This window comes from Coregonus clupeaformis, unplaced genomic scaffold, assembly GCF_020615455.1.
Source record: "Coregonus clupeaformis isolate EN_2021a unplaced genomic scaffold, ASM2061545v1 scaf1047, whole genome shotgun sequence".
Lineage (NCBI taxonomy): Eukaryota > Metazoa > Chordata > Actinopteri > Salmoniformes > Salmonidae > Coregonus > Coregonus clupeaformis.
This window is the reverse complement of record NW_025534501.1, coordinates 99214-121632: the sequence shown is the minus strand read 5'-3', so window position 1 is coordinate 121632 and position 22419 is coordinate 99214. Positions and strand designations below refer to the sequence as shown.

Genomic DNA, 22419 nt, shown 5'->3' with positions numbered 1-22419 from the left:
TAGTGCCGGCGCTGGTTTTCACTGACCATGATCTAAAATATTAAATATTAAATTATGCCAATTTCCCGTGTTGTAGGGAAGATCGGATATCTAAGATTTGTGTGAAATGCTGATTCAATTATGTATTCTATTGTACATCGTGGATTAGGCCCACTAGACAACAAATATTTACCAATATCATTTTTATGCATTTAACCCAAATAGTTGTCTGTCATCCGATTCTACCACTCTTTTCTTTTCTTTGCCAGCTGTCTCTTCAATGGCTTTCAACATTGATGAAACAAACCCACAAATCTACAAAGGGGAGGAACAAGATTTCTTTGGTTACAAAGTCCTGCAATTCATTTCTGGCAAGGAGAAAGGGTAAGTGTTATTGTTATCATCATAGTGAAATGTGTGGTTCTGGTTAGTATTATGTTACAAACTTCATCTGCAAAACAGTATCACACACCTGAGGAAACAAAAATTACCAAAACAATGCACCTGTGTCTGCAAACATGCACTATATACAGTGGGCTCCAAAATTCCTGCCAACCCTGACTGGCAATGCACAAACCATACTTTAAAAAATATAAACAATATAATTATAGAGAAACTCAAAATACCAACATGTGAGAAATACTGTACTTTATTAATGTTTCAATGGAACCAACCAAAATCATACAATTATTTAATGCAAAATAAATGTAACCAAAATCAAGGTTTCATCATTATTGGCACTCCTCATTTAGTACTTAGTGCAACCACCTCTGGCAAGGATAACAGCATGGAGTCTTTTCCTGTAACGTTTGACAAGGTTAAGGAACACATTTGGAGGGATTTTGGACCATTCCTCTATGCAGATCCTTTCAAGATCCTTCACATTCTTGGGTTTGCGCTTGTCAACTGCCCTCAACAACTCAGCCCACAAATTTTCGATTGGATTGAGGCGACTGAGATGGCCATGGCAGAACATTGATTTTGTTGTCACAGAACCATTTCTGTGTGGATCTTCAGGTATGTTTTGGGTCATTGTCTTGTTGGAAAGTCCACCTACGGCCAAGTCCCAGCCTTCTGGCAGAGGCAACCAGATTGTCAGCCAAAATTGCCTGATACTTGGTGGAATTCATTATGCCGTCAATCTTATCCAGTTCCCTGGACCTCTGGAGTTAAAACAGCCCCAAAACATCACTGATCCACCACCATATTTTACCGTGGGTATGAGGTGCCTCTCCTTGTATGCATCTCTGTTTTGACACCAAACATGCCGATGCTGTATCTGACCAAAACGTTCAATGTTGGTCTTACCTTCTTCCAGTCATAATTTAAATGTCGTTTGGCAAACTCCAAGCGCTTGCGTCTGTGTCTTGGGGTCAGAAAGGGCTTTCTTCTGGCAACCGTTCCAAAGAGCCTGTGGTTGTGGATGTGACGTCTGATGGTGCTTTTTGAAACCTGATGACCCCAAGACGCCACCAAGGCCTGCAATTCTTTCACAGTGATTCTTGGGGAATTTGTTGCTTCTCTCACCATCCTCCTCCCTATCATGGGGGGCAAAATGCATTTGCGTCCTCTACCCGTGAGGTTTTCAACTGTTCCATATCTTTTACATTTTTTAATAATTGCCCTGACAGTGCTCAGTGGTATATTCAATCGTTTGTGGATCTTCTTGTAGCCATTACCAGATTTATGAAGGTCTACAAACATCTGTCTCTTTTGAACTGGCAGTTATTTTCTTTTCTTCATGGTGTTGGATGACAAAGGGATATTGCATGCGTGTACCTCATTTTTATACCCTAGTGAAATAGGAAGTGATGTAATGGCTCAATATAGTTCATTAAGACTTTGATAAACTTAAATAAGTGGAATTTAATTAGTGGTTTAATTTTGGTTCGATGTTATTTACAATAATCTTTAAGGGTGCCATTAATTGTAAAACATTGATTTGGAGGACATTGATTTTTAATTAAATCAATAATTGATTTTGGTGGGTTCCATTGGAACATTAATATAGTACAGTATTTCTCACATGTTGTTATTTTGAGTTTCTCTATAATTATATTGTTTATATTTTTTTAAGTATTGTTTGTGCATTGCCAGTCAGGGGTGCCTGTAATTTTGGAGCCCACTGTATATCCATAGCAATGTATTTAGAAAATATATGGCTCTGTATATACAGTGAGCTCCAAATGTATTTGTTGTTGTTTTGGCTCTGTGCTCCAGCACTTTGGATTTGAAATGATACAATGACTGTGAGGTTAATGTGCAGACTGTCAGCATTAACTTGAGTGTATTTTCATCCATGTCTGGTGAACCATTTAGAAATTATAGCACTTTTTGTACATAGTCCCGCCATTTTTGGGGACCAAAAGTATTGGGACAAATTCACTTATGTGAATTAAAGTTGTCAAAATGTTAGTATTTGGTCCCATATTCCTAAAACGCAATGATTACATCAAGCTTGTGACTCTACAAACTTGTTGGATGCATTTGCTGTTTGTTTTGGTTGTGTTTCAGATTATTTTGTGCCTAATAGAATAATGTATTGTGTCAATTTGGAGTCACTTTTATTGTAAATAAGAACAGAATATGTTTCTAAACACTTCTACATTAATGTGGATGCTACCATGATTACGGATAATCCTGAATGAATCGTGAATAATGATGAGTGAGAAAGTTACAGAGGCATAAATATCATATCCCCTAAAAAATGCTAACCTCCCCTGTTATTATAATGGTGAGAGGTTAGAATGTCTTGGGGTTTGATATTTGTACGTCTAACTTTCTCACTCATCATTATTCATGATTCATTCAAGACTATCATAATCATGGAAGCATCCACATTAATGTAGAAGAATGTAGAAACATATTCTATTCTTATTTACAATACTTGAACATTTATTACGTTTCTTAAATTATGTGAGCTGCATCCAATGCACATGACTAATGTGCATCAGTGTATTAGTTATGCATACATTGATGGAAGGGAAATTCTAACTTGTGTTTCATCATATCACACCTCTGATAACATCCTGCCTTCCTCCTTCACCATGCAGTTGTTATTGTAACCTTAGTAACCAATAGAAAATGGATATACAAAAGTAATTGACCACATTGTCACAAATGTTATGCAACCACTCTTGATCTAAAGTTTGTCATATATATAAGAAGTCATACAGTCTCATCTAAATCGACCAAACTATACTGGTATTTCTCACCCACAGGGTAATGGTCAGTGCGCCACATCAGAAGAATGGATCTGGTGGAATCTGTAGATGTGCTCAAGACCGAACAAACTGTACAAACTGTTACACTCCTGAAGGTAGAGATGGAAGTTGATGATACACTATACTGTACTTACTGCAATTTAGAATGGTGGTTACCTTAACAAAATGAATAATTATAAGAATTATAAGAACATGTAACACCTATCACGGTAACCATGGCTAATCAATATTTGACAGCTTTAAAATATTGTTGAAATGTCAACAAGATCTTGAAAATGAGAAACACTAGTTGATTTTGCAAGTCTGCCTTTTCCCTTCCAACAGAAACTGACACAATCAAGTACATTGGACTGTCTATGGCTGGACAATCTACTTCTCCTCCAACGTTCACTGTAAGATAACCACCAAACAGTTAATTTGATCATATTCTTGTTGTGAATGTGAGTGTACTGTGCATATGTAATACTTGTGTTTGGCAGCATTTACAGTACATAGGCAGCCCAATTCTGATATTGTTTTCACTAATTGGTATTTTGACCAATCAGATCAGCTCCACCAATTAGTGGAAAAAATATCAGAATTGGGCTGCCTGTGTAAACCTAAATTACTTGTTTCACTTGAGTCATAAAAGAATAGCTCAACAATCAAAAAATTATCATGGCAAATTCATGTAACTCTCCCTTTTGAAGCCATCTGAGGTCCACCAGACAAGCCATTATTTATCTAATTTACAATTACTTATTATCCTCATTCAGGCCTGCAGCCCTGGCCTGGCACACGAGTGCGATGGGAACTCCTATCTGAACAGTATCTGCTATCAGTTCAACAGCCAGCTCCAGATCACCTCTAACTTCACGCCTGCCTTCCAAGGTATAACAGTGAAATTGGAACACATTTGTAGATATAAATAAAATAACCCAAGATTTGTAGGTATATATTGACTGTTTATTCATGTAATGCTAAATTACATTAGGATTAGGTCACAAAATATGAATTGTGAATGATAAGATCTGGATTCCTGAATATGTGAAGAATATTGTGTGTTATCCATCATATACATTTCTTTAATTCACTTTCTCTTCCAGAATGTACTAAGAAAATAGTGGACCTCGTTTTCCTCTTTGACGGATCAGGAAGCATGACAGGGGACGAATTTGATGAGAACAAAGGTTTCATAAACAATATCATGACAACCCTAAAAAACTCCTCAATCAAGGTAAACTTCCCTTTTAAAGTTCATAACTTGAATCATGCTTGTGAGGTTGCTGAACATACATCTGTTTATCTACACTCTTAAATAATATAAATAAATAATATGCCATTTAGCAGACGCTTTTATCCAAAGCGACTTACAGTCATGCGTGCATACATTTTTGTGTATGGGTGGTCCCGGGGATCGAACCCACTACCTTGGCGTTACAAGCGCCGTGCTCTACCAGCTGAGCTACAGAGGACCACAGACGTAAAGGTGCCTAGAATAACCTTTTGGGTTGCCACACCTGCGGAACCTTTCCAGTTCAAGGGTCTTGGAGGAACCCCTGTGTAAAGGTTCTGATGGGAGGAGTTACATTTTGAACCTTTTTGATAATATATTGAAGTGGTGGCAGCCTATTATTGGAGGCGTGGCTTTCAGATAGGCAATTTTTGGCCACCCATTAGCGCAAATCTCATTCCTGTTCATCATGTTATGTTTTACACTGCAAAACTAAATCCTTGAATATTTATACATATTATATACTTCAATATAATGTTAATAATATTAACAATTCTATTTACATATAGTAATAAAGTGACAACTATTCCCACTTTGGAAGAGCATAGGCTCTTGAGGAACACTTCTGTAAGCCTCACTGACGCTGTAAAACTATCAGTGTTTAACTTTCACATGTGATGACAATACAGCAGAACAGATTAACAGGAATGACATTTACTCTAACAGGTGGCCTAAAAAATATATACAGTATCTTAAAGCCACGCACTTCCTAAGCCACGCCTCCACTCCAGGGTTCCTCCAGGATCCCGATGCTACATTGAACCATTAAAGGTTCCTTCAAGAACCCCTCAATTTACCGAAGGTGCAAATATGACCCATTGACTTGCAATGGTTCCTTGAGGATCTTCATGGTTCCTCAAGTCACCACTAATTATAAGATGTGCTATACCTAGGTTGCTGCATGGAAAGTATGGAATGAAATCAATATTAGTTATCTTTTCCTCTTTTTTTAAACCACAGTTTGCAGCGGTTCAGTTCTCATCAACAGCCAGGACAGTTTTCGACTTCAATGACTACCAAGAGGGGAGAGCCTTGACTAATCTTACGAATGAAAAGCACATGACTCTTCTAACCAATACACATCAGGCGATAGACTTTGTCTTGTAGGTCACAGTTGATCATTATTAATCAGTTTTACTTTCAAAGTTCTGACCGAATACTCGGAATCTGATCAAAGGGGATTGTGGTGTAAGAAAGATTGCTTGATCTGTTGTTTGTATACATCTATTTCAGGAAAAACATTTTTGAAAACCAAGCTGCCGGCGCCACCGCAGATGCAACTAAAGTACTGGTCGTAATAACAGATGGAAATCCCAGTGATACTGATAGAAATTATAACTCTATCAAAAGAAGTGATGAGAAAAACATAATCCGTTTCGTCATCGGGGTAAGTCCTTAAAAGGGGAGCGCCTGCATACCCCCAACACAACAACACACAATTGTATGACTTAATTCCATTACAACTGTTTCATTCCCATAACTACAGCTGGTTGATCACTAGCCAAAACATTTAGACTAGAAGGTATGTTCTCCTCCTAGTTGAAATGACTAAATGCCAATATATTTGCATCTCTGTGAACTTCAAGTTAAAAGGTTTGCAAATGTACCTCAATCCAGGGATGGAAGGTTTCGCTGTAGTCCACATCTTTATTTACTGATCAGACCCAGGGTTCTACTAAGCTAATATATGGAATTGTTTTAAGATGGTCATACCATGTATTATTTAGCTATTTGATTTTGCTTTAGCTATTTTTCCTTTAGCTATCCCAAAAAACAAAACAAAAATAATTTGATGAGATATTGAATTTGGCCTTTACTACTATAGCCCATAGAAATGCTTTGAATAACACATTCATAAATGGCAAAAAAAGACAGTCAAAAAACAAATCATAAGGATTTGAAGTGTCAGTCCTATATCTAGGAGATATAAGAAAGCTCAGGAAATATTGTGGTTTTTTGGACACATATTTAACCCCTTATTTTTGTTGGCACAAAACTACCTCCATACTTCCATTAGTTTGTATAGGTTACCTTCAGACGATTCCAATCGTGTTTGTGAGAGTCTCCTCTTTCCATAGAGTGGTCATATTAGTTTGTAGGCCAAACCGTTCGGATGCTACAGACGTTTTCGTGAGAAGACCGATTTTCGGGATGTCTCATGCTCTGACAAACATCATTGTAGCTCGGCCACGTTCCACCGCAGATGCGGAATGCCAACATAGGCGTATGCGGTCGATAGTGCGATGCAAAAAAACTGATCTCTAGTTTAAATTGACGGATTTTGATATTACATACATTGACACACGGGTGAGTCAATAGAGAATTAAATCCCTGCTGAAAACACTTTTATAAATGTATGATTTTAATTAGCTTTCTTTTTTCATTCTCCTTCCTCCAGTCTTTGTTACTTTGCTAGTACTTTTATTTTATGATGTGAAGCACTTGGTTACTTGTATTGAAAAGCCCTATACAAAAATAGTTATTATTATTTTTACTAGTCTCAAGGGTCCAGTCCAACTTCCCAGTTATGATGTGGATTTTTAAATATCATTCATATTGAAAAGGAAATTAGACTTATAATTCCTGCCCTCAAGTGATATATTTCTTGGCAGGTCAAGAATGTCGATTTGAAGAAACTCAAGTCCCTGGCATCAGAGCCAAAAGAGAACAACACTTTCCTCATCCAGGACTACAACGGACTAAAAGGAATCCTAGACAACTTTCAAAAAAAGATCTTCAACATTGAAGGTACAACTCCAGATTCAGTTGAAATCTCTTAGTACTACTTATTTATTTTTCAGTAAAGCCCCTGTCAAGTGAGAGTTGTTATTCATAAAAAAATACTTCCGTAAGATTCCTGAAGTGGCAATACTGGTCATCTCCTGAAATGTACTGGTATTTATTTCTGGTGATAACACCTTACTCAAAACATTCCACAGTAGAAGTATCAATGTATCGCTATTAATATCAGTGTCCGTATGTTCTAGGTTCCAAGACTGCTCTGGCTGGAAACTTGACTAAAGAGATGTCTCAGAGTGGGTTCAGTGCTGTCTACAGTAAAAAGGTGAGATATCACGATAGTATGTCCACTATGTTTTATCATCATCTTAATATTTTTTATAAATGTACTGACCACCATTGCAACTAGTTTATGGACGCAATATATAAACTCAGCAAAAAAAGAAACGTCCTCTCACTGTCAACTGTGTTTATTTTCAGCAAACTAAACATGTGTAAATATTTGTATGACCATAACAAGATTCAACAACTGAGACATAAAATGAACAAGTTCCACAGACATGTGACTAACAGAAATGGAATAATGTGTGCCTGAACAAAAGGGGGGTCAAAATCTAAAGTAACAGTCAGTATCTGGTGTGGCCACCAGCTGCATTAAGTACTGCAGTGCATCTCCTCCTCATGGACTGCACCAGATTTGTCTGTTCTTGCTGTGAGATGTTACCCCACTCTTCCACCAAGGCACCTGCAAGTTCACTGACATTTCTGGGGGGAATGGCCCTAACCCTCACCCGCCGATCCAACAGGTCCCAGACGTGCTCAATGGGATTGAGATCCGGCCTCTTCGCTGGCCTTGGCAGAACACCGACATTCCTGTCTTGCAGGAAATCATGCACAGAACGAGCAGTATGGCTGGTGGCGTTGTCATGCTGGAGGGTCATGTCAGGATGAGCCTGCAGGAAGGGTACCACATGAGCAGTGGCGGCTCCTGAAAAAATTCTCAGGGGGGGCAATTTTTCTGATGATTTAGGTGACCTACACACATTTTTAAAAAGATATGTCCAGCAACAACATGAAGACAGGGGCAGCATATAAGTCAATACCAGAAGCATTTATTGACTGATCTCAAAAGTGTTGGCTTACAAAAGCAAAATAAGTTATCACAGTAAAAATAATCAAGGGTGTTCTTTCACATTCCTCAACACTGCATAAACAATATGCATTTCCATAAACAAATGAAATATCAGCTGAAAATACAGCATCTTGGTATTTGTTCAGATTGCAGGATCAACAAGAGCTTTTACCACATTTTTTTGATATTGTTTAATCTTACCTTATGGCCTGCACTTGCTTGTGAAGCTGTCGAGGGCACGTTTGATAAACACAGCATCGATGTCCTTCTTCTGTAGCTTCTGGTACAGAATGTCGACGTGGGGCATGATTTTGTGAAAAAGCCGCAGGGAAAAAAATTAAATCTTCATCATGTAGTATCCTCACGTAGCCAGCTGCCTCTCTCAAGGTGTGCTGGTCAAATGAACCCAATGAACCCGTCCGGATGGCTTCAAAACATTCTATGAGGTCGTCTCGATTCTCGTAGACAGTGTTCACGACTCTGCTGTTGCTAACCTCATCGTTTTTTTATTTTTTTTTATTTTTTATTTCACCTTTATTTAACCAGGTAAGCCAGTTGAGAACAGGTTCTCATTTACAACTGCGACCTGGCCAAGATAAAGCAAAGTAGTGCAATAAAAACAACACAGAGTTACATATGGGGTAAAGAAAAAAAAAACATAAAGTCAGAAAATACAACAGAAAATATATATACAGTGTGTGCAAATGTAGCAAGTTATGGAGGTAAGGCAATAAATGGGCTATAGTGCAGAATAATTACAATAGTATTAACACTGGAATGCTAGATGTGCAAGAGATTATGTGCAAATAGAGATACTGGGGTGCAAAAGAGCAAATTAAATAACAATATAGGGATGAGGTAGTTGGGTGGGCTAATTTCAGATGGGCTGTGTACAGGTGCAGTGATCGGTAAGGTGCTCTGACAACTGATGCTTAAAGTTATTGAGGGAGATAAGAGTCTCCAGCTTCAGAGATTTTTGCAATTCGTTCCAGTCATTGGCAGCAGAGAACTGGAAGGAATGGCGGCCAAAGGAGGTGTTGGCTTTGGGAATGACCAGTGAGATATACCTGCTGGAGCGCAGACTACGGGTGGGTGCTGCTATGGTGACCAATGAGCTAAGATAGGGCGGGGATTTGCCTAGCAGTGATTTATAGATGGCCTGGAGCCAGTGGGTTTGACGACGAACATGTAGTGAGGACCAGCCAACAAGAGCGTACAGGTCACAGTGGTGGGTAGTGTATGGGGCTTTGGAGACAAAACGGATGGCACTGTGATAGACTACATCCAATTTGCTGAGTAGAGTGTTGGAGGCTATTTTGTAAATGACATCGCCGAAGTCAAGGATCGGTAGGATAGTCAGTTTTACGAGGGCATGTTTGGCAGCATGAGTGAAGGAGGCTTTGTTGCGAAATAGGAAGCCGATTCTAGATTTAACTTTGGATTGGAGATTCTTTATGTGAGTCTGGAAGTTGAGTTTACAGTCTAACCAGACACCTAGATATTTGTAGTTGTCCACATACTCTAGGTCAGACCCGTCGAGAGTGGTGATTCTAGTCGGGTGGGCGGGTGCTAGCAGCGTTCGATTGAAAAGCATGCATTTAGTTTTACTAGTGTTTAAGAGCAGTTGAAGGCTACTGAAGGATTGTTGTATGGCATTGAAGCTCGTTTGGAGGTTTGTTAACACAGTGTCCAATGAAGGGCCAGATGTATACAAAATGGTGTCGTCTGCGTAGAGGTGGATCTGAGAGTCACCAGCAGCAAGAGCGACATCATTGATATACACGGAGAAAAGTGTCGGCCCAAGAATTGAACCCTGTGGCACCCCCATAGAGACTGCCATAGGTCCAGACAACAGGCCCTCCGATTTGACACACTGAACTCTATCTGAGAAGTAGTTGGTGAACCAGGCGAGGCAGTCATTTGAGAAACCAAGGCTATTTAGTCTGCCAATAAGAATGCGGTGGTTGACAGAGTCGAAAGCCTTGGCCAGGTCGATGAAGACGGCTGCACAGTACTGTCTATTATCAATCGCGGTTATAATATCGTTTAGGACCTTGAGCGTGGCTGAAGTGCACCCGTGACCAGCTCGGAAACCGGATTGCATAGCGGAGAAGGTACGGTGGTATTCGAAATGGTCGATGATCTGTTTGTTAACTTGGCTTTCGAATACTTTCGAAAGGCAGGGCAGGATGGATATAGGTCTGTAGCAGTTTGGATCTAGAGTGTCACCCCCTTTGAAGAGGGGGATGACCGAGGCAGCTTTCCAATCTCTGGGGATCTCAGACGTTATGAAAGAGAGGTTGAACAGACTAGTAATAGGGGTTGCGACAATTTCGGCGGCTAGTTTTAGGAAGAAAGGGTCCAGATTGTCTAGCCCAGCTGATTTGTAGGGGTCCAGATTTTGCAGCGCTTTCAAAACATCAACTGTCTGAATTTGTGTGAAGGAGAAGCGGGGGGGCATGGGCAAGTTGCAGCAGAGGGTGCAGAGTTGGTGGCCGGGTTAGTGGTAGCCAGATGGAAAGCATGGCCAGCTGTAGCAAAATGCTTGTTGAAATTCTCGATTATTGTAGATTTATCGGTGGTGATAGTGTTTCCTAGCCTCAGTGCAGTGGGCAGCTGGGAGGAAGTGCTCTTATTCTCCATGGACTTTACAGTGTCCCAAAACTTTTTGGAGTTAGTGCTACAGGATGCAAATTTCTGTTTGAAAAAGTTAGCCTTTGCTTTCCTGACTGCTTGTGTATATTGGTTCCTAACTTCCCTGAAAAGTTGCATATCGCGGGGGCTATTTGATGCTAATGCTGTACGCCACAGGATGTTTTTGTGCTGGTCAAGGGCAGTCAAGTCTGAGGAGAACCAGGGGCTATATCGGTTCTTAGTTCTGTATTTTTTGAATGGGGCATGTTTATTTAAGATTGAGAGGAAATTACTTTTAAGGAACAACCAGGCATCCTCTACTGACGGAATGAGATCTATATCCATCCAGGATACCTGGGCCAGGTCAATTAGGAAGGCCTCCTCGCTAAAGTGTTTTAGGGAGCGTTTGACAGTGATGAGGGGTGGTCGTTTGACCGCGGACCCGTTACGGACGCAGGCAATAAGGCAGTGATCGCTGAGATCCTGGTTGAAGACAGCTGAGGTGTATTTAGAGGGTATATTAGTCAGGATGATATCTATGAGGGTACCCATGTTTAAGGATTTAGGGTTGTACCTGGTAGGTTCGTTGATAATTTGCGTGAGGTTGAGGGCATCTAGCTTGGATTGTAGGATGGCTGGGGTATTAAGCATATCCCAATTTAGGTCACCAAGCAGTACAAACTCAGAGGATAAATGGGGGGGCAATCAATTCACATATGGTGTCCAGGGCACAGCTGGGGGCTGAGGGGGTCTGTAGCAAGCGGCAACAGTGAGAGACTTATTTCTGGAAAGGTGGATTTTTAGAAGTAGAAGCTCAAACTGTTTGGGCACAGACCTGGATAGTATGATAGAGCTCTGCAGGCTATCTCTACAGTAGATTGCAACTCCACCCCCTTTGGCAGTTCTATCTAGACGGAAAATGTTATAGTTGGGGATGGAAATTTCAGAATTTTTGGTGGCCTTCCTGAGCCAGGATTCAGACACTGCTAGAACATCAGGGTTGGCAGAGTGTGCTAACGCAGTGAATAACTCAAACTTAGGAAGTAGACTTCTGATATTTATGTGCAAGAAACCCAGACTTTGCGATTACAGAAGTCAACAAATGATAGCTCCTGGGGAGTAGGAGTGATACTGGGGGCTACAGGGCCTGGGTTAGCCTCTACATCACCAGAGGAACAGAGGAGGACTAGAATAAGGATACGGCTAAAGGCTTTAAGAACTGGTCTTCTAGTGCGTTGGGTACATAGAATAAAGGGGGCAGATTTCCGGGTGTTATAGAAAAGATTCAGGGCATTATGAACAGACAAGGATATGGAAGGATATGAGTAAAGTGGAGGTAAACCTAAGCGTTGGGTAACAATGAAAGAGATAGTATCTCTAGAGGCATAAATTGATTCGGTCTCTGAGTGTATGGGTGGAGGGACAAAGGGGCTAACCAAGGCAGGTTCAGCTAGGCTGGGGGTCTACAGTGATATAGTACAATTAGAAATAACCGAAACAACAATAAACTAACCATGTTTGGGCTGAGGCTAAACATAAACAGGATGTAGTACCGTAAAAAGGAACAGTCCAGCAGATATCAGCTGTATAGCTGAGTTATCACAAGGTCCGGTGGTGAAGCGCCAGTGAGCAAGAGGCCACGGCTAGCGTGTGCTACGTCCGTTTTGTTGTAGCCAGCTGGTAGCGACGGAAAAACTGATATGTTCTGGGTCGACAACGCGCAGTGCTGACTGTCCGAATATCCGGCGATCAATGTCCAGTGATTAAAACCAATCCCGCTGAAAAAAAAATCAAATGTTCTGGGTGAAACACCGCCAGCTGTGGCCAATAGCAAGTAGCTAGTTCAGTTTAGTGAGTAAGCGTGTGCTAACGGGCCAGGGCTAGCAGATGGATGGAATCTTCGTGGTTACGTCGTAACCACATCAGACGATTTCGTCGGCAGACCAGTCGTGTAGGATCGGCGGGGCTCCGCGTCAATCCTAGGTGGTCCCGTCCAGTTGATAGAGAGGTAGATAGCCGGGAGATGGGCCTAGCTCAGGTTGATTAGCCAGACCACAGCGTCCGTTTTGTTGTAGCCAGCTGGAAGCGATGAATCCGGAGTTAAAGTTCCAGTGAATCAGTGATTCCGCGGAAAAACTGATATGTTCTGGGTCGATAACGCGCTGTGCAGACTGGCCGAATATCCGGTGATCAATGTCCAGTGATTAAAATTAATCCTGCGGAAAAAAAATCCTATGTTCTGGGTGAAACACCGCTAGCCGTGGCTAATAGCAAGTAGCTAGTTAGCTGGCTAGCTAGTTTCAACTGGAGATTCTAGATTCTGGATAAAAGGTAAGTCAATAATAGAATCCGTTCCACATTGAGTGAGGCAGGTTGCAGGAAAGTATATTTTGTAGAAGGATGAAAAGTCTGATAGGGAAATATGTACGAAAAATACAAAAAACTGGGTATTTACAGGCTATTTACAGACACACGACAGAAACAAGACTGCACTACTTCGCCATCTTGGAATGGCTATATGTGCTACAGTTGTGGCGGCGGACAGCTAGCCTGTATCCCTCATCCAGTTGAGTGGCAATATTCACTCTCCCAAAAGCAGACAATCTCAAACAGCTATCCATGTGGGTCTTTGACAGCTCATGTTTCTTAATCTTTTCTGAAAGATGGTGCATGTCCGTTACTGCCTTGCCGCCTTCAGGGTGAAAGAGTAGTTTCTTAGTTACGTTCATCGTTACGTTACGTATGACGAAAGCGCGTAAGTGCAAGCCCTCAGAAACCCATAGAGATTGTATTGAAAGGTCAGATATTTGAAAAAAAAATATTTTACATTAGAGGCTATGAGAGACTTCTGGGCGATTTTCAACCTGACTGAAATCGCCCCAAAACGGGCGGGGACATTTGAAGCACGACTTTAGCATGATTGGACATTTATTGGCAGATCAGGCGTCTAGATTAGAACACTGAACTACTGTTGCCGTGATATAATTGATTAGAAAAAAAATCCCTTCCTTTTCCCGTTTGGCAGTGCGTCGCCCATATCGCCCTAATGAACACACCGCCCCTGCACATGAGGAGGATGTCTTCCCTGCAACACACAGCGTTGAGATCGCCTGCAATGACAACAAGCTCAGTCCGATGATGCTGTGACACACCGCCCCAGACCATGACGGCCCCTCCACCTCCAAATCGATCCCGCTCCAGTGTACAGGCCTCGGTGTAACGCTCATTCCTTCGTGATCCGACCATCACCCCTGGTGAGACAAAACCGCGACTCGTCAGTGAAGAGCACTTTTTGCCAGTCCTGTCTGGTCCAGCGACGGTGGGTTTGTGCCCATAGGCAACGTTGTTGCCGGTGATGTCTGGTGAGGACCTGCCTTACAACAGGCCTACAAGCCCTCAGTCCAGCCTCTCTCAGCCTATTGCGGACAGTCTGAGCACTGATGGAGGGATTGTGCGTTCCTGGTGTAACTCGGGCAGTTGTTGTTGCCATCCTGTACCTGTTCTGCAGTTGTGATGTTCGGATGTACCGATCCTGTGCAGGTGTTGTTACACGTGGTCTGCCACTGCGAGGATGATCAGCTGTCTGTTCTGTCTCCCTGTAGCACTGTCTTAGGTGTCTCACAGTACGGACATTGCAATTTATTGCCCTGGCCAGATCTGCAGTCCTCATGCCTCCTTGCAGCATGCCTAAGGCACGTTCACGCAGATGAGCAGGGACCCTGGGCATCTTTCTTTTGGTGTTTTTCAGAGTTAGTAGAAAGGCCTCTTTAGTGTCCTAAGTTTTCATAACTGTGACCTTAATTGACTACCGTCTGTAAGCTGTTAGTGTCTTAACGACCGTTCTACAGGTGCATGTTCATTAATTGTTTATGGTTCATTGAACAAGCATGGGAAACAGTGTTTAAACCCTTTACAATGAAGATATGTGAAGTTATTTGGATTTTTACGAATTATCTTTGAAAGACAGGGTCCTGAAAAAATGACGTTTTTTTGTTGTTGCTGAGTTTAGTTGATTAATGCTTATTAATGTTTTATTTCCTCTACAGGACACCTTGGTTTTGGGCTCAGTGGGATCAAACAACTGGCGTGGATCGCTCTTTGAGACTGAGGGTCTGAGATCAGAGGAAAAGGAAATTCAGGACCCCACCTTGGACAAAGACTCATATATGGGTAATGGAACATTAAGCTAAAATAAATATATTGCTCAAAAGTGAATTTGAACAAACACTATTTTCAAGGCTCCATTAGTTCAGATGTTTCAGTGAAGGGAGTGTAGTTACAATGGACCTACATTGCTTTATTGTTCTTATAGGATACTCTGTAGCTGTTGGGAAGAAGAAAGAGAACCTTCTATATTTTACCGGAGCACCAAGATCTGAACACATGGGACAGATCCTACTTTTTAACAAGGTTAACAATAACTGGACTGTGGCACAAAGACTGTCTGGAGAACAGGTTGGTAACATTAGCTATTTCTTTAAGCAGTGTGGTATATAAATCAAGTTATACAAGAGGGACACCATGAAACCAGCTTTTGGGGTTACTTCAAAGGTTGAATCACTACTCCCATAGTAAAGAGGAACACAGTTACATTATATCACTTTTTACATATAGTTATGAGTTCCATTCAAAACCATATGGCGTCTTAAAACATTTCAAAACTATTTTTGTATGAATGTAAGTTTTGATGTTCTCAGATGGGCTCCTACTTTGGGGCAGAGCTGTGTTCTGTGGACATAGACTCAGACGGCAACACAGACTTCCTCTTGGTGGGTGCACCAATGTTTCACCAACCTCCGAGAGAGGGCAGGATCTACGTTTACACACTGACTGATAAGGTGGGCTTAACTGGGAATCTCTGAACAACAGATTCAAATGCTGCAATTTGTGGTTGAATATGTTCATCAGGGACAAAGTGATCTGGAAGCCGAAATGGATTCATTTGGATATGAATATCCATCATCTTCAACAATACTGCACAAAAAGACAGTATAATTCGGATTGATCTTCATGTGATCTCTCCTCACCCTTCCTTTCTTAGCTGGAACTGAGGATGGAGATGAATGTGTCAGTGCCGTCTCAGGGTAGATTCGGCTCCTCCATCTCCTCTCTCACAGACCTGAATGGAGATGGCCTGAAGGATGTAGCTGTGGGCGCTCCACTTGAGGACGATAGCAGGGGGGCCGTGTACATCTACCTGGGTGAAAAGCTAAGGGGGATCCGCAATGAATTCAGCCAGGTGAGGCAGACGATGATGGATATCATTCAAAGAGGCTCTTCATGCTCAAAGAAAACAGACATCCCTCCTGGGATATCAATATCAATGCCTTTTTGTTAAATGTGTATGTCTTCTTACTGCAGCGCATCTCAGCTGCAATGATAAGATCTAAGCTCCAGTTCTTTGGCCAGACGATTGATGGGAAGATGGACCTAGGTGAGGATGGACTGACTGACATCGTAGTAGGAGCGCGTGGCGCAGTTGTCGTCTTGAGGTATGAGTCCATAAAAAGGATAAGAAAAGACAGCTGGTTTAAACGCATAATTGTTTAACCAGTAAAAATATCCCACTAGTGTGCGATCCACCCTGAATGGGGGCTGCGCTCAATGAGGTGTGGGCGGAGCTACCCAACATCATACAATGTAGGCTAACATCCCAATCTTTATCTCAATCGCTCACAGGTCGAGACCGGTCCTCAGCGTGTCCACTCATCTCCATTTCCATCCCTCTGAGATCAGCACTGATAACTTTGACTGTCTTGCAAAGGAGACCATTTCCCCCATGGTCACTTTAACAGCCTGCTTTAACATGGCAGAGGCAACAAAGAGTAAAGCTGGTAAGATATCTCAGAACTTTTGCAACACTGATGGCTTTTTGCTTTCCAACAGAAATTACATTTACATTTTCGTCATTTAGCAGACGCTCTTATCCAGAGCGACTTACAAATTGTAAATGGAAAGAAATTGAGAAATGGAGTCTTGATCTAAGACCACATAATTGTGGCCTTGGTGGTCTAGGTCAGAGCCTCGGTGCATAGCTAAATCACTGACCACCATAAGTGGGTCTTGGTCTCTTCCCTGTCTGAAGACCAATGGAGGCTGCTGAGGGGAGGATGGCTCATAATAATGTCTGGAACGGATCAAATTGAATGGCATCAAACACATAGAAACCATGTGTTTGATACCATTCCACCTGTCCGCTCCAGCCATTACCACATGCCCGTCCTCCCCAATGAAGGTGCCACCAACCTGTGGTGAAGACCCAGATGAAGTCCTAGTGAATCGAAAGTTTGGACCTTGGTCTGGATCTGGGTCTCAAGAGTTAAGGTCTTGACTCCATCTCTGCTTTCTACTTCAATGCTGTCCATCAGCAGGCAACTATAAGGTTCAGAACTTCTCTCCCTGATAAGGAGGCCATTTAAGATGTATTGTGTACTTTTCTAGGAGTGCTGAGTGCAGGGATGAACATCTCTTACTCGCTGGATGTGGATCCAGTGAGACAGAGGAGCCGAGCCTTTTACAGGGACACGAACAAAGGGGACAGAAGACTTCGCTCTACTGTGGAGCTGAGAAAGGAGCGGACCTGCTTCAACCACTCAGTCTACATGACAGTATGATCAATAAGAAACTGTAGCTATGCAACAATACAACAACTGTCATGTATCTCCTAGGGAGGGGATTTAATGATTAACAAGGTGTTAGGTTATTTAATTATTATTGAATTGTTAGTGTGTGTCGATCTTATTCAGTGATGAGAAGAATTTGGGTTTTGCATGACTATGGATAGGGAAATGAATGCCACATTGTCTTTTCTTCCAGCAATGCGTGATCGACACATTATCGCCCATTATCATCCAACTTAATTTTTCTCAATCTGAAAGCCAACAAGAGGGTCCTACTGCCATTCTGAATACTGATAGTCCTACACAGGCTGTGGTCGAGGTACGAGGGAACATTCTGTGTCTGACTAAAACCTGTTCACTTACAATGTCCAACAGTACTAGCAATGACTGTGGACTGAGTACTGTAATTTTGCCAAAGACATGTGAAAAAAGGTAATCTAAACACATTCACAGTTGTCTTGAATTCGTCATAGGTGCCCTTTGAAAAGAACTGCAAAGAAAATGAAACCTGTGTGGCAGAGCTTGAGGTGGACTTCAACTTTATGTAAGTATCTGATAAACGGAGGCAACATAAAGTAACTTGTTTGTAGGTATAATAATTACTGACGGATAAAAAAAAGCATGTTTTCTGACTGTAAGGTCTTGTCTCTTATCAGCACCTCAACTTTATTAGTGGTGGACCAGAGTTACTTCAACGTGACTATAAGATTGTCCAATCATGGGGATGACTCCTACAACACCAGTCTAACCCTCCTCTACCCTCCTGGCCTCTCATTCTCCATGATGCATCTTCTGAAGGTAAAACCGACACCCCTCCATCTATTGTGTAATTCATTCTGATGTTTTCTTCTTGCTCTCATCTAAACCAGTGTTATTCAATCCTGCAGACCTAAAACATGTTCAGCCAATCAAGGGTTTGATGATTAGTTTAATCAGGGGTGTTCGTGCTGGGCTGGAACAAAAGCTTGCCTTGCTCATCTTGATGGGTCTGCAGAAGCAGGATAGAAGAACATTGATTTAATCATCAGTTTGCCGTCAAATATTTAAATGTACACTACATGTGCTAATTATTCATCAAATGTAGCAACATATTAAGTGTTGAATTTATTAATTCCTTAAACTGTTAACATGCTCGTTTGTTTATTTTAGACGATGTCAGTGACTGAAATGTACAAACGGGAATTATTTACATATTGTCTGTATTCCATAGTCTACAAGGAGAACTGTGTTCAGCTGTGGTGGTCTGGAAGGTGAAATGGACAGAACTACATGCAGTGTCAGCCTCCCTGTCTACCGTAGTAAAACTACAGTGAGTGATTACTTAGATATACCAGTAAATCATGCTCAACTGTGAATACACCGGTAAAGCTTTTAAAATGTTGTCATTAGATGATAAAGACTCAGAGCTAAAAGCAGTGACAAAGCAGTAACTCAATGTCATTAAAACAGCTTTGATCTTTGAGTGATATATGCCTTGTGAGGAATACAATTTAATCAATTTTGAATTCAGGCTGTAACAAAATGTGAAATAAGTCAAGAGGTCTGAATACTTTCTGAAGCCATTCCTTGTACTTATTTCTTTCCACTTCCACAGTTTTTATGATCTAATTTCAAATAATCTTTATTTTTTCTTCTCAACTATGCCATCTTCCTTTTTAGGCAGTGTTCACCAGTAAATTCCATATTTTGAATACATACGACTGGAAAGACACAATGGAGATTACCGTCATCGGCCTGAGGTAGAAATCTGCTTTCAATGTGAACATGTTAGAGAAGTAGCTAGACAAGAAATTATAATCAGTCCAGGGCATTGCTTAAAACTAAGAACTAGTTTAATACAACCTCAATACCTTCTACTCAGTTAGATGAAGGACTTCATAGCATTCCATTTATGTACACAAAACATGCATTTGCCTTTGCTTTATTTACAGTGACAATGGAAACTCAACCAATAGCTCCCTTACCAGGACCATCCCTGTTCAATTTGCAGTTGACCTGGTTGCAAAAGCGTAAGTTTTTATAAGCCTATACTTGACATTTTGTTTGAGAATGACTCCATCTAGTTAATTGAATAAAATCAAGGTGACTTATATATTTTTTTTTGTTGAAGCCTTCCACAAGACTCCACTACTTACATTAACTTTACTCTGGAGGATACATCACCCAAGAAACTGGTGAATGTGTATGAGGTAAACAAACAATCGACTGCTAATGCTGTGACTGATCTTGAAATTGTGATTCACACTATGTGAGGGAAATGTGTTGTCTTTATACTCTAAAAACAAAACATACTTTTATTGTTACTCAAGCCATTTACATGCATTCAATAATAAGATTATTGTGAATACTCTTATTAATATAATAGCTTGATTAAAACGTTTAAATGCATTGCAAAAATAACAATTTCCCTTACAATCTGTTTTACATGGACAGCTGATAATCAGGCTACCTGATGGGACTTTGAAAAATTCAGAAAATCGCCAATCAAAATAAACGTTCTATCACAGCGATCATATCATTTTTGGGAAGCCCATTTGATTCTGAGTGTACAAAACATTAAAGACACCTTCCTAATAATGAGTTGCATGTACCCCCTTTTGCCCTCAGAACAAGCCTCAATTCGTCGGAGCATGGACTCTACAAGGTGTCGAAAGTGTTCCACAGGGATGCTGGCCCATGTTGACTCCAATGCTTCCCACAGTTGTGTCAAGTTGGCTGGATGTCCTTTGGGTGGTGGACCATTCTTGATACACACAGGAACCTGTGGTGCGTGAAAACCCAGCAGCGTTGCAGTTTTTCACACAAACCGGTGCACCTGACACCTAATACCATACCCCATTCAAAGCACTATAAACTTTTGTCTTGCCCATTCACCCTCTGAATGGCACACACACAAGCCATGTCTCAATTGTCTCAAGGCTTAAAAATCCTTCTTTAACCTGTCTCCTCCCCTTCATCTACACTGATTGAAGTGGATTTAACAAGTGACATCAATAAGGGATCATAGCTTTCCCCTGGATTCACCTGGTCAGTCTATGTCATGGAAAGAGTTTTGTACACCCAGTGTACATGTATTATTTACAAACATACAGGGAGGGATGCACTCACTGATGACTCAATGATTTAACAAGTAACATCAATAAGGGATCAAATCAAATCAAATCAAATTGTATTGGCAACATGCGCCGAATACAACAGGTGCAGACATTACAGTGAAATGCTTACTTACAGCCCTTAACCAACAGTGCATTTATTTTTAACAAAAAAAGTACAAATAAAACAACAACAAAAAAAGTGTTGAGAAAAAAAAGAGCAGAAGTAAAATAAAGTAACAGTAGGGAGGCTATATATACAGGGGGTACCGGTGCAGAGTCAATGTGCGGGGGCACCGGCTAGTTGAGGTAGTTGAGGTAATATGTACATGTGGGTAGAGTTAAAGTGACTATGCATAAATAATTAACAGAGTAGCAGCAGCGTAAAAAGGATGGGGTGGGGGGCAGTGCAAATAGTCCGGGTAGCCATGATTAGCTGTTCAGGAGTCTTATGGCTTGGGGGTAGAAGCTGTTGAGAAGTCTTTTGGACCTAGACTTGGCACTCCGGTACCGCTTGCCGTGCGGTAGCAGAGAGAACAGTCTATGACTAGGGTGGCTGGAGTCTTTGACAATTTTGAGGGCCTTCCTCTGACACCGCCTGGTATAGAGGTCCTGGATGGCAGGAAGCTTGGCCCCAGTGATGTACTGGGCCGTACGCACTACCCTCTGTAGTGCCTTGCGGTCGGAGGCCAAGCAGTTGCCATACCAGGTGGTGATGCAACCAGTCAGGATGCTCTCGATGGTGCAGCTGTATAATATTTTGAGGATCTGAGGACCCATGCCAAATCTTTTCAGTCTCCTGAGGGGGAATAGGCTTTGTCGTGCCCTCTTCACGACTGTCTTGGTGTGTTTGGACCATGATAGTTCGTTGGTGATGTGGACACCAAGGAACTTGAAGCTCTCAACCTGTTCCACTACAGCCCCGTCGATGAGAATGGGGGCGTGCTCAGTCCTCTTTTTTTTCCTGTAGTCCACAATCATCTCCTTTGTCTTGGTCACGTTGAGGGAGAGGTTGTTGTCCTGGCACCACACGGCCAGGTCTCTGACCTCCTCCCTATAGGCTGTCTCATCGTTGTCGGTGATCAGGCCTACCACTGTTGTGTCGTCGGCAAACTTAATGATGGTGTTGGAGTCGTGCCTGGCCATGCAGTCATGGGTGAACAGAGAGTACAGGAGGGGACTGAGCACGCACCCCTGAGGGGCCCCCGTGTTGAGGATCAGTGTGGCAGATGTGTTGTTACCTACCCTTACCACCTGGGGGCGGCCCGTCAGGAAGTCCAGGATCCAGTTGCAGAGGGAAGTGTTTAGTCCCAGGATCCTTAGCTTAGTGATGAGCTTAGAGGGCACTATGGTGTTGAATGCTGAGCTGTAGTCAATGAATAGCATTCTCACGTAGGTGTTCCTCTTGTCCAGGTGGGAAAGGGCAGTGTGGAGTGCAATAGAGATTGCATCATCTGTGGATCTGTTGGGGCGGTATGCAAATTGGAGTGGGTCTAGGGTTTCTGGGATAATGCTGTTGATGTGAGCCATGACCAGCCTTTCAAAGCACTTCATGGCTACAGACGTCAGTGCTACGGGTCGGTAGTCATTTAGGCAGGTTATCTTAGAGTCCTTGGGCACAGGGACTATGGTGGTCTGCTTGAAACATATTGGTATTACAGACTCAGTCAGGGACATGTTGAAAATGTCAGTGAAGACACTTGCCAGTTGGTCAGCACATGCTCGG

General features: G+C 41.8%; 1 protein-coding gene across 1 annotated transcript in view; it reads left to right on the top strand.

The window, feature by feature from the left end:
* The window catches only part of LOC123486173 (integrin alpha-L-like), a 30307-nt gene that overhangs the window by 1762 nt on the left and 6126 nt on the right, over nt 1–22419 (top strand). The window contains exons 2-24 of the mRNA XM_045217396.1: nt 249–363; nt 3201–3298; nt 3528–3595; nt 3959–4073; nt 4289–4419; nt 5437–5579; nt 5710–5863; nt 7089–7224; nt 7464–7540; nt 15028–15151; nt 15294–15436; nt 15679–15819; nt 16023–16220; nt 16343–16473; nt 16661–16815; nt 17423–17589; nt 17798–17920; nt 18075–18145; nt 18258–18399; nt 18812–18910; nt 19261–19340; nt 19533–19610; nt 19712–19790. Of these exons, the coding sequence (XP_045073331.1) occupies nt 249–363; nt 3201–3298; nt 3528–3595; nt 3959–4073; nt 4289–4419; nt 5437–5579; nt 5710–5863; nt 7089–7224; nt 7464–7540; nt 15028–15151; nt 15294–15436; nt 15679–15819; nt 16023–16220; nt 16343–16473; nt 16661–16815; nt 17423–17589; nt 17798–17920; nt 18075–18145; nt 18258–18399; nt 18812–18910; nt 19261–19340; nt 19533–19610; nt 19712–19790 (2768 nt within the window). The remainder of the gene's footprint in view (nt 1–248; nt 364–3200; nt 3299–3527; nt 3596–3958; nt 4074–4288; nt 4420–5436; nt 5580–5709; nt 5864–7088; nt 7225–7463; nt 7541–15027; nt 15152–15293; nt 15437–15678; nt 15820–16022; nt 16221–16342; nt 16474–16660; nt 16816–17422; nt 17590–17797; nt 17921–18074; nt 18146–18257; nt 18400–18811; nt 18911–19260; nt 19341–19532; nt 19611–19711; nt 19791–22419) is intronic.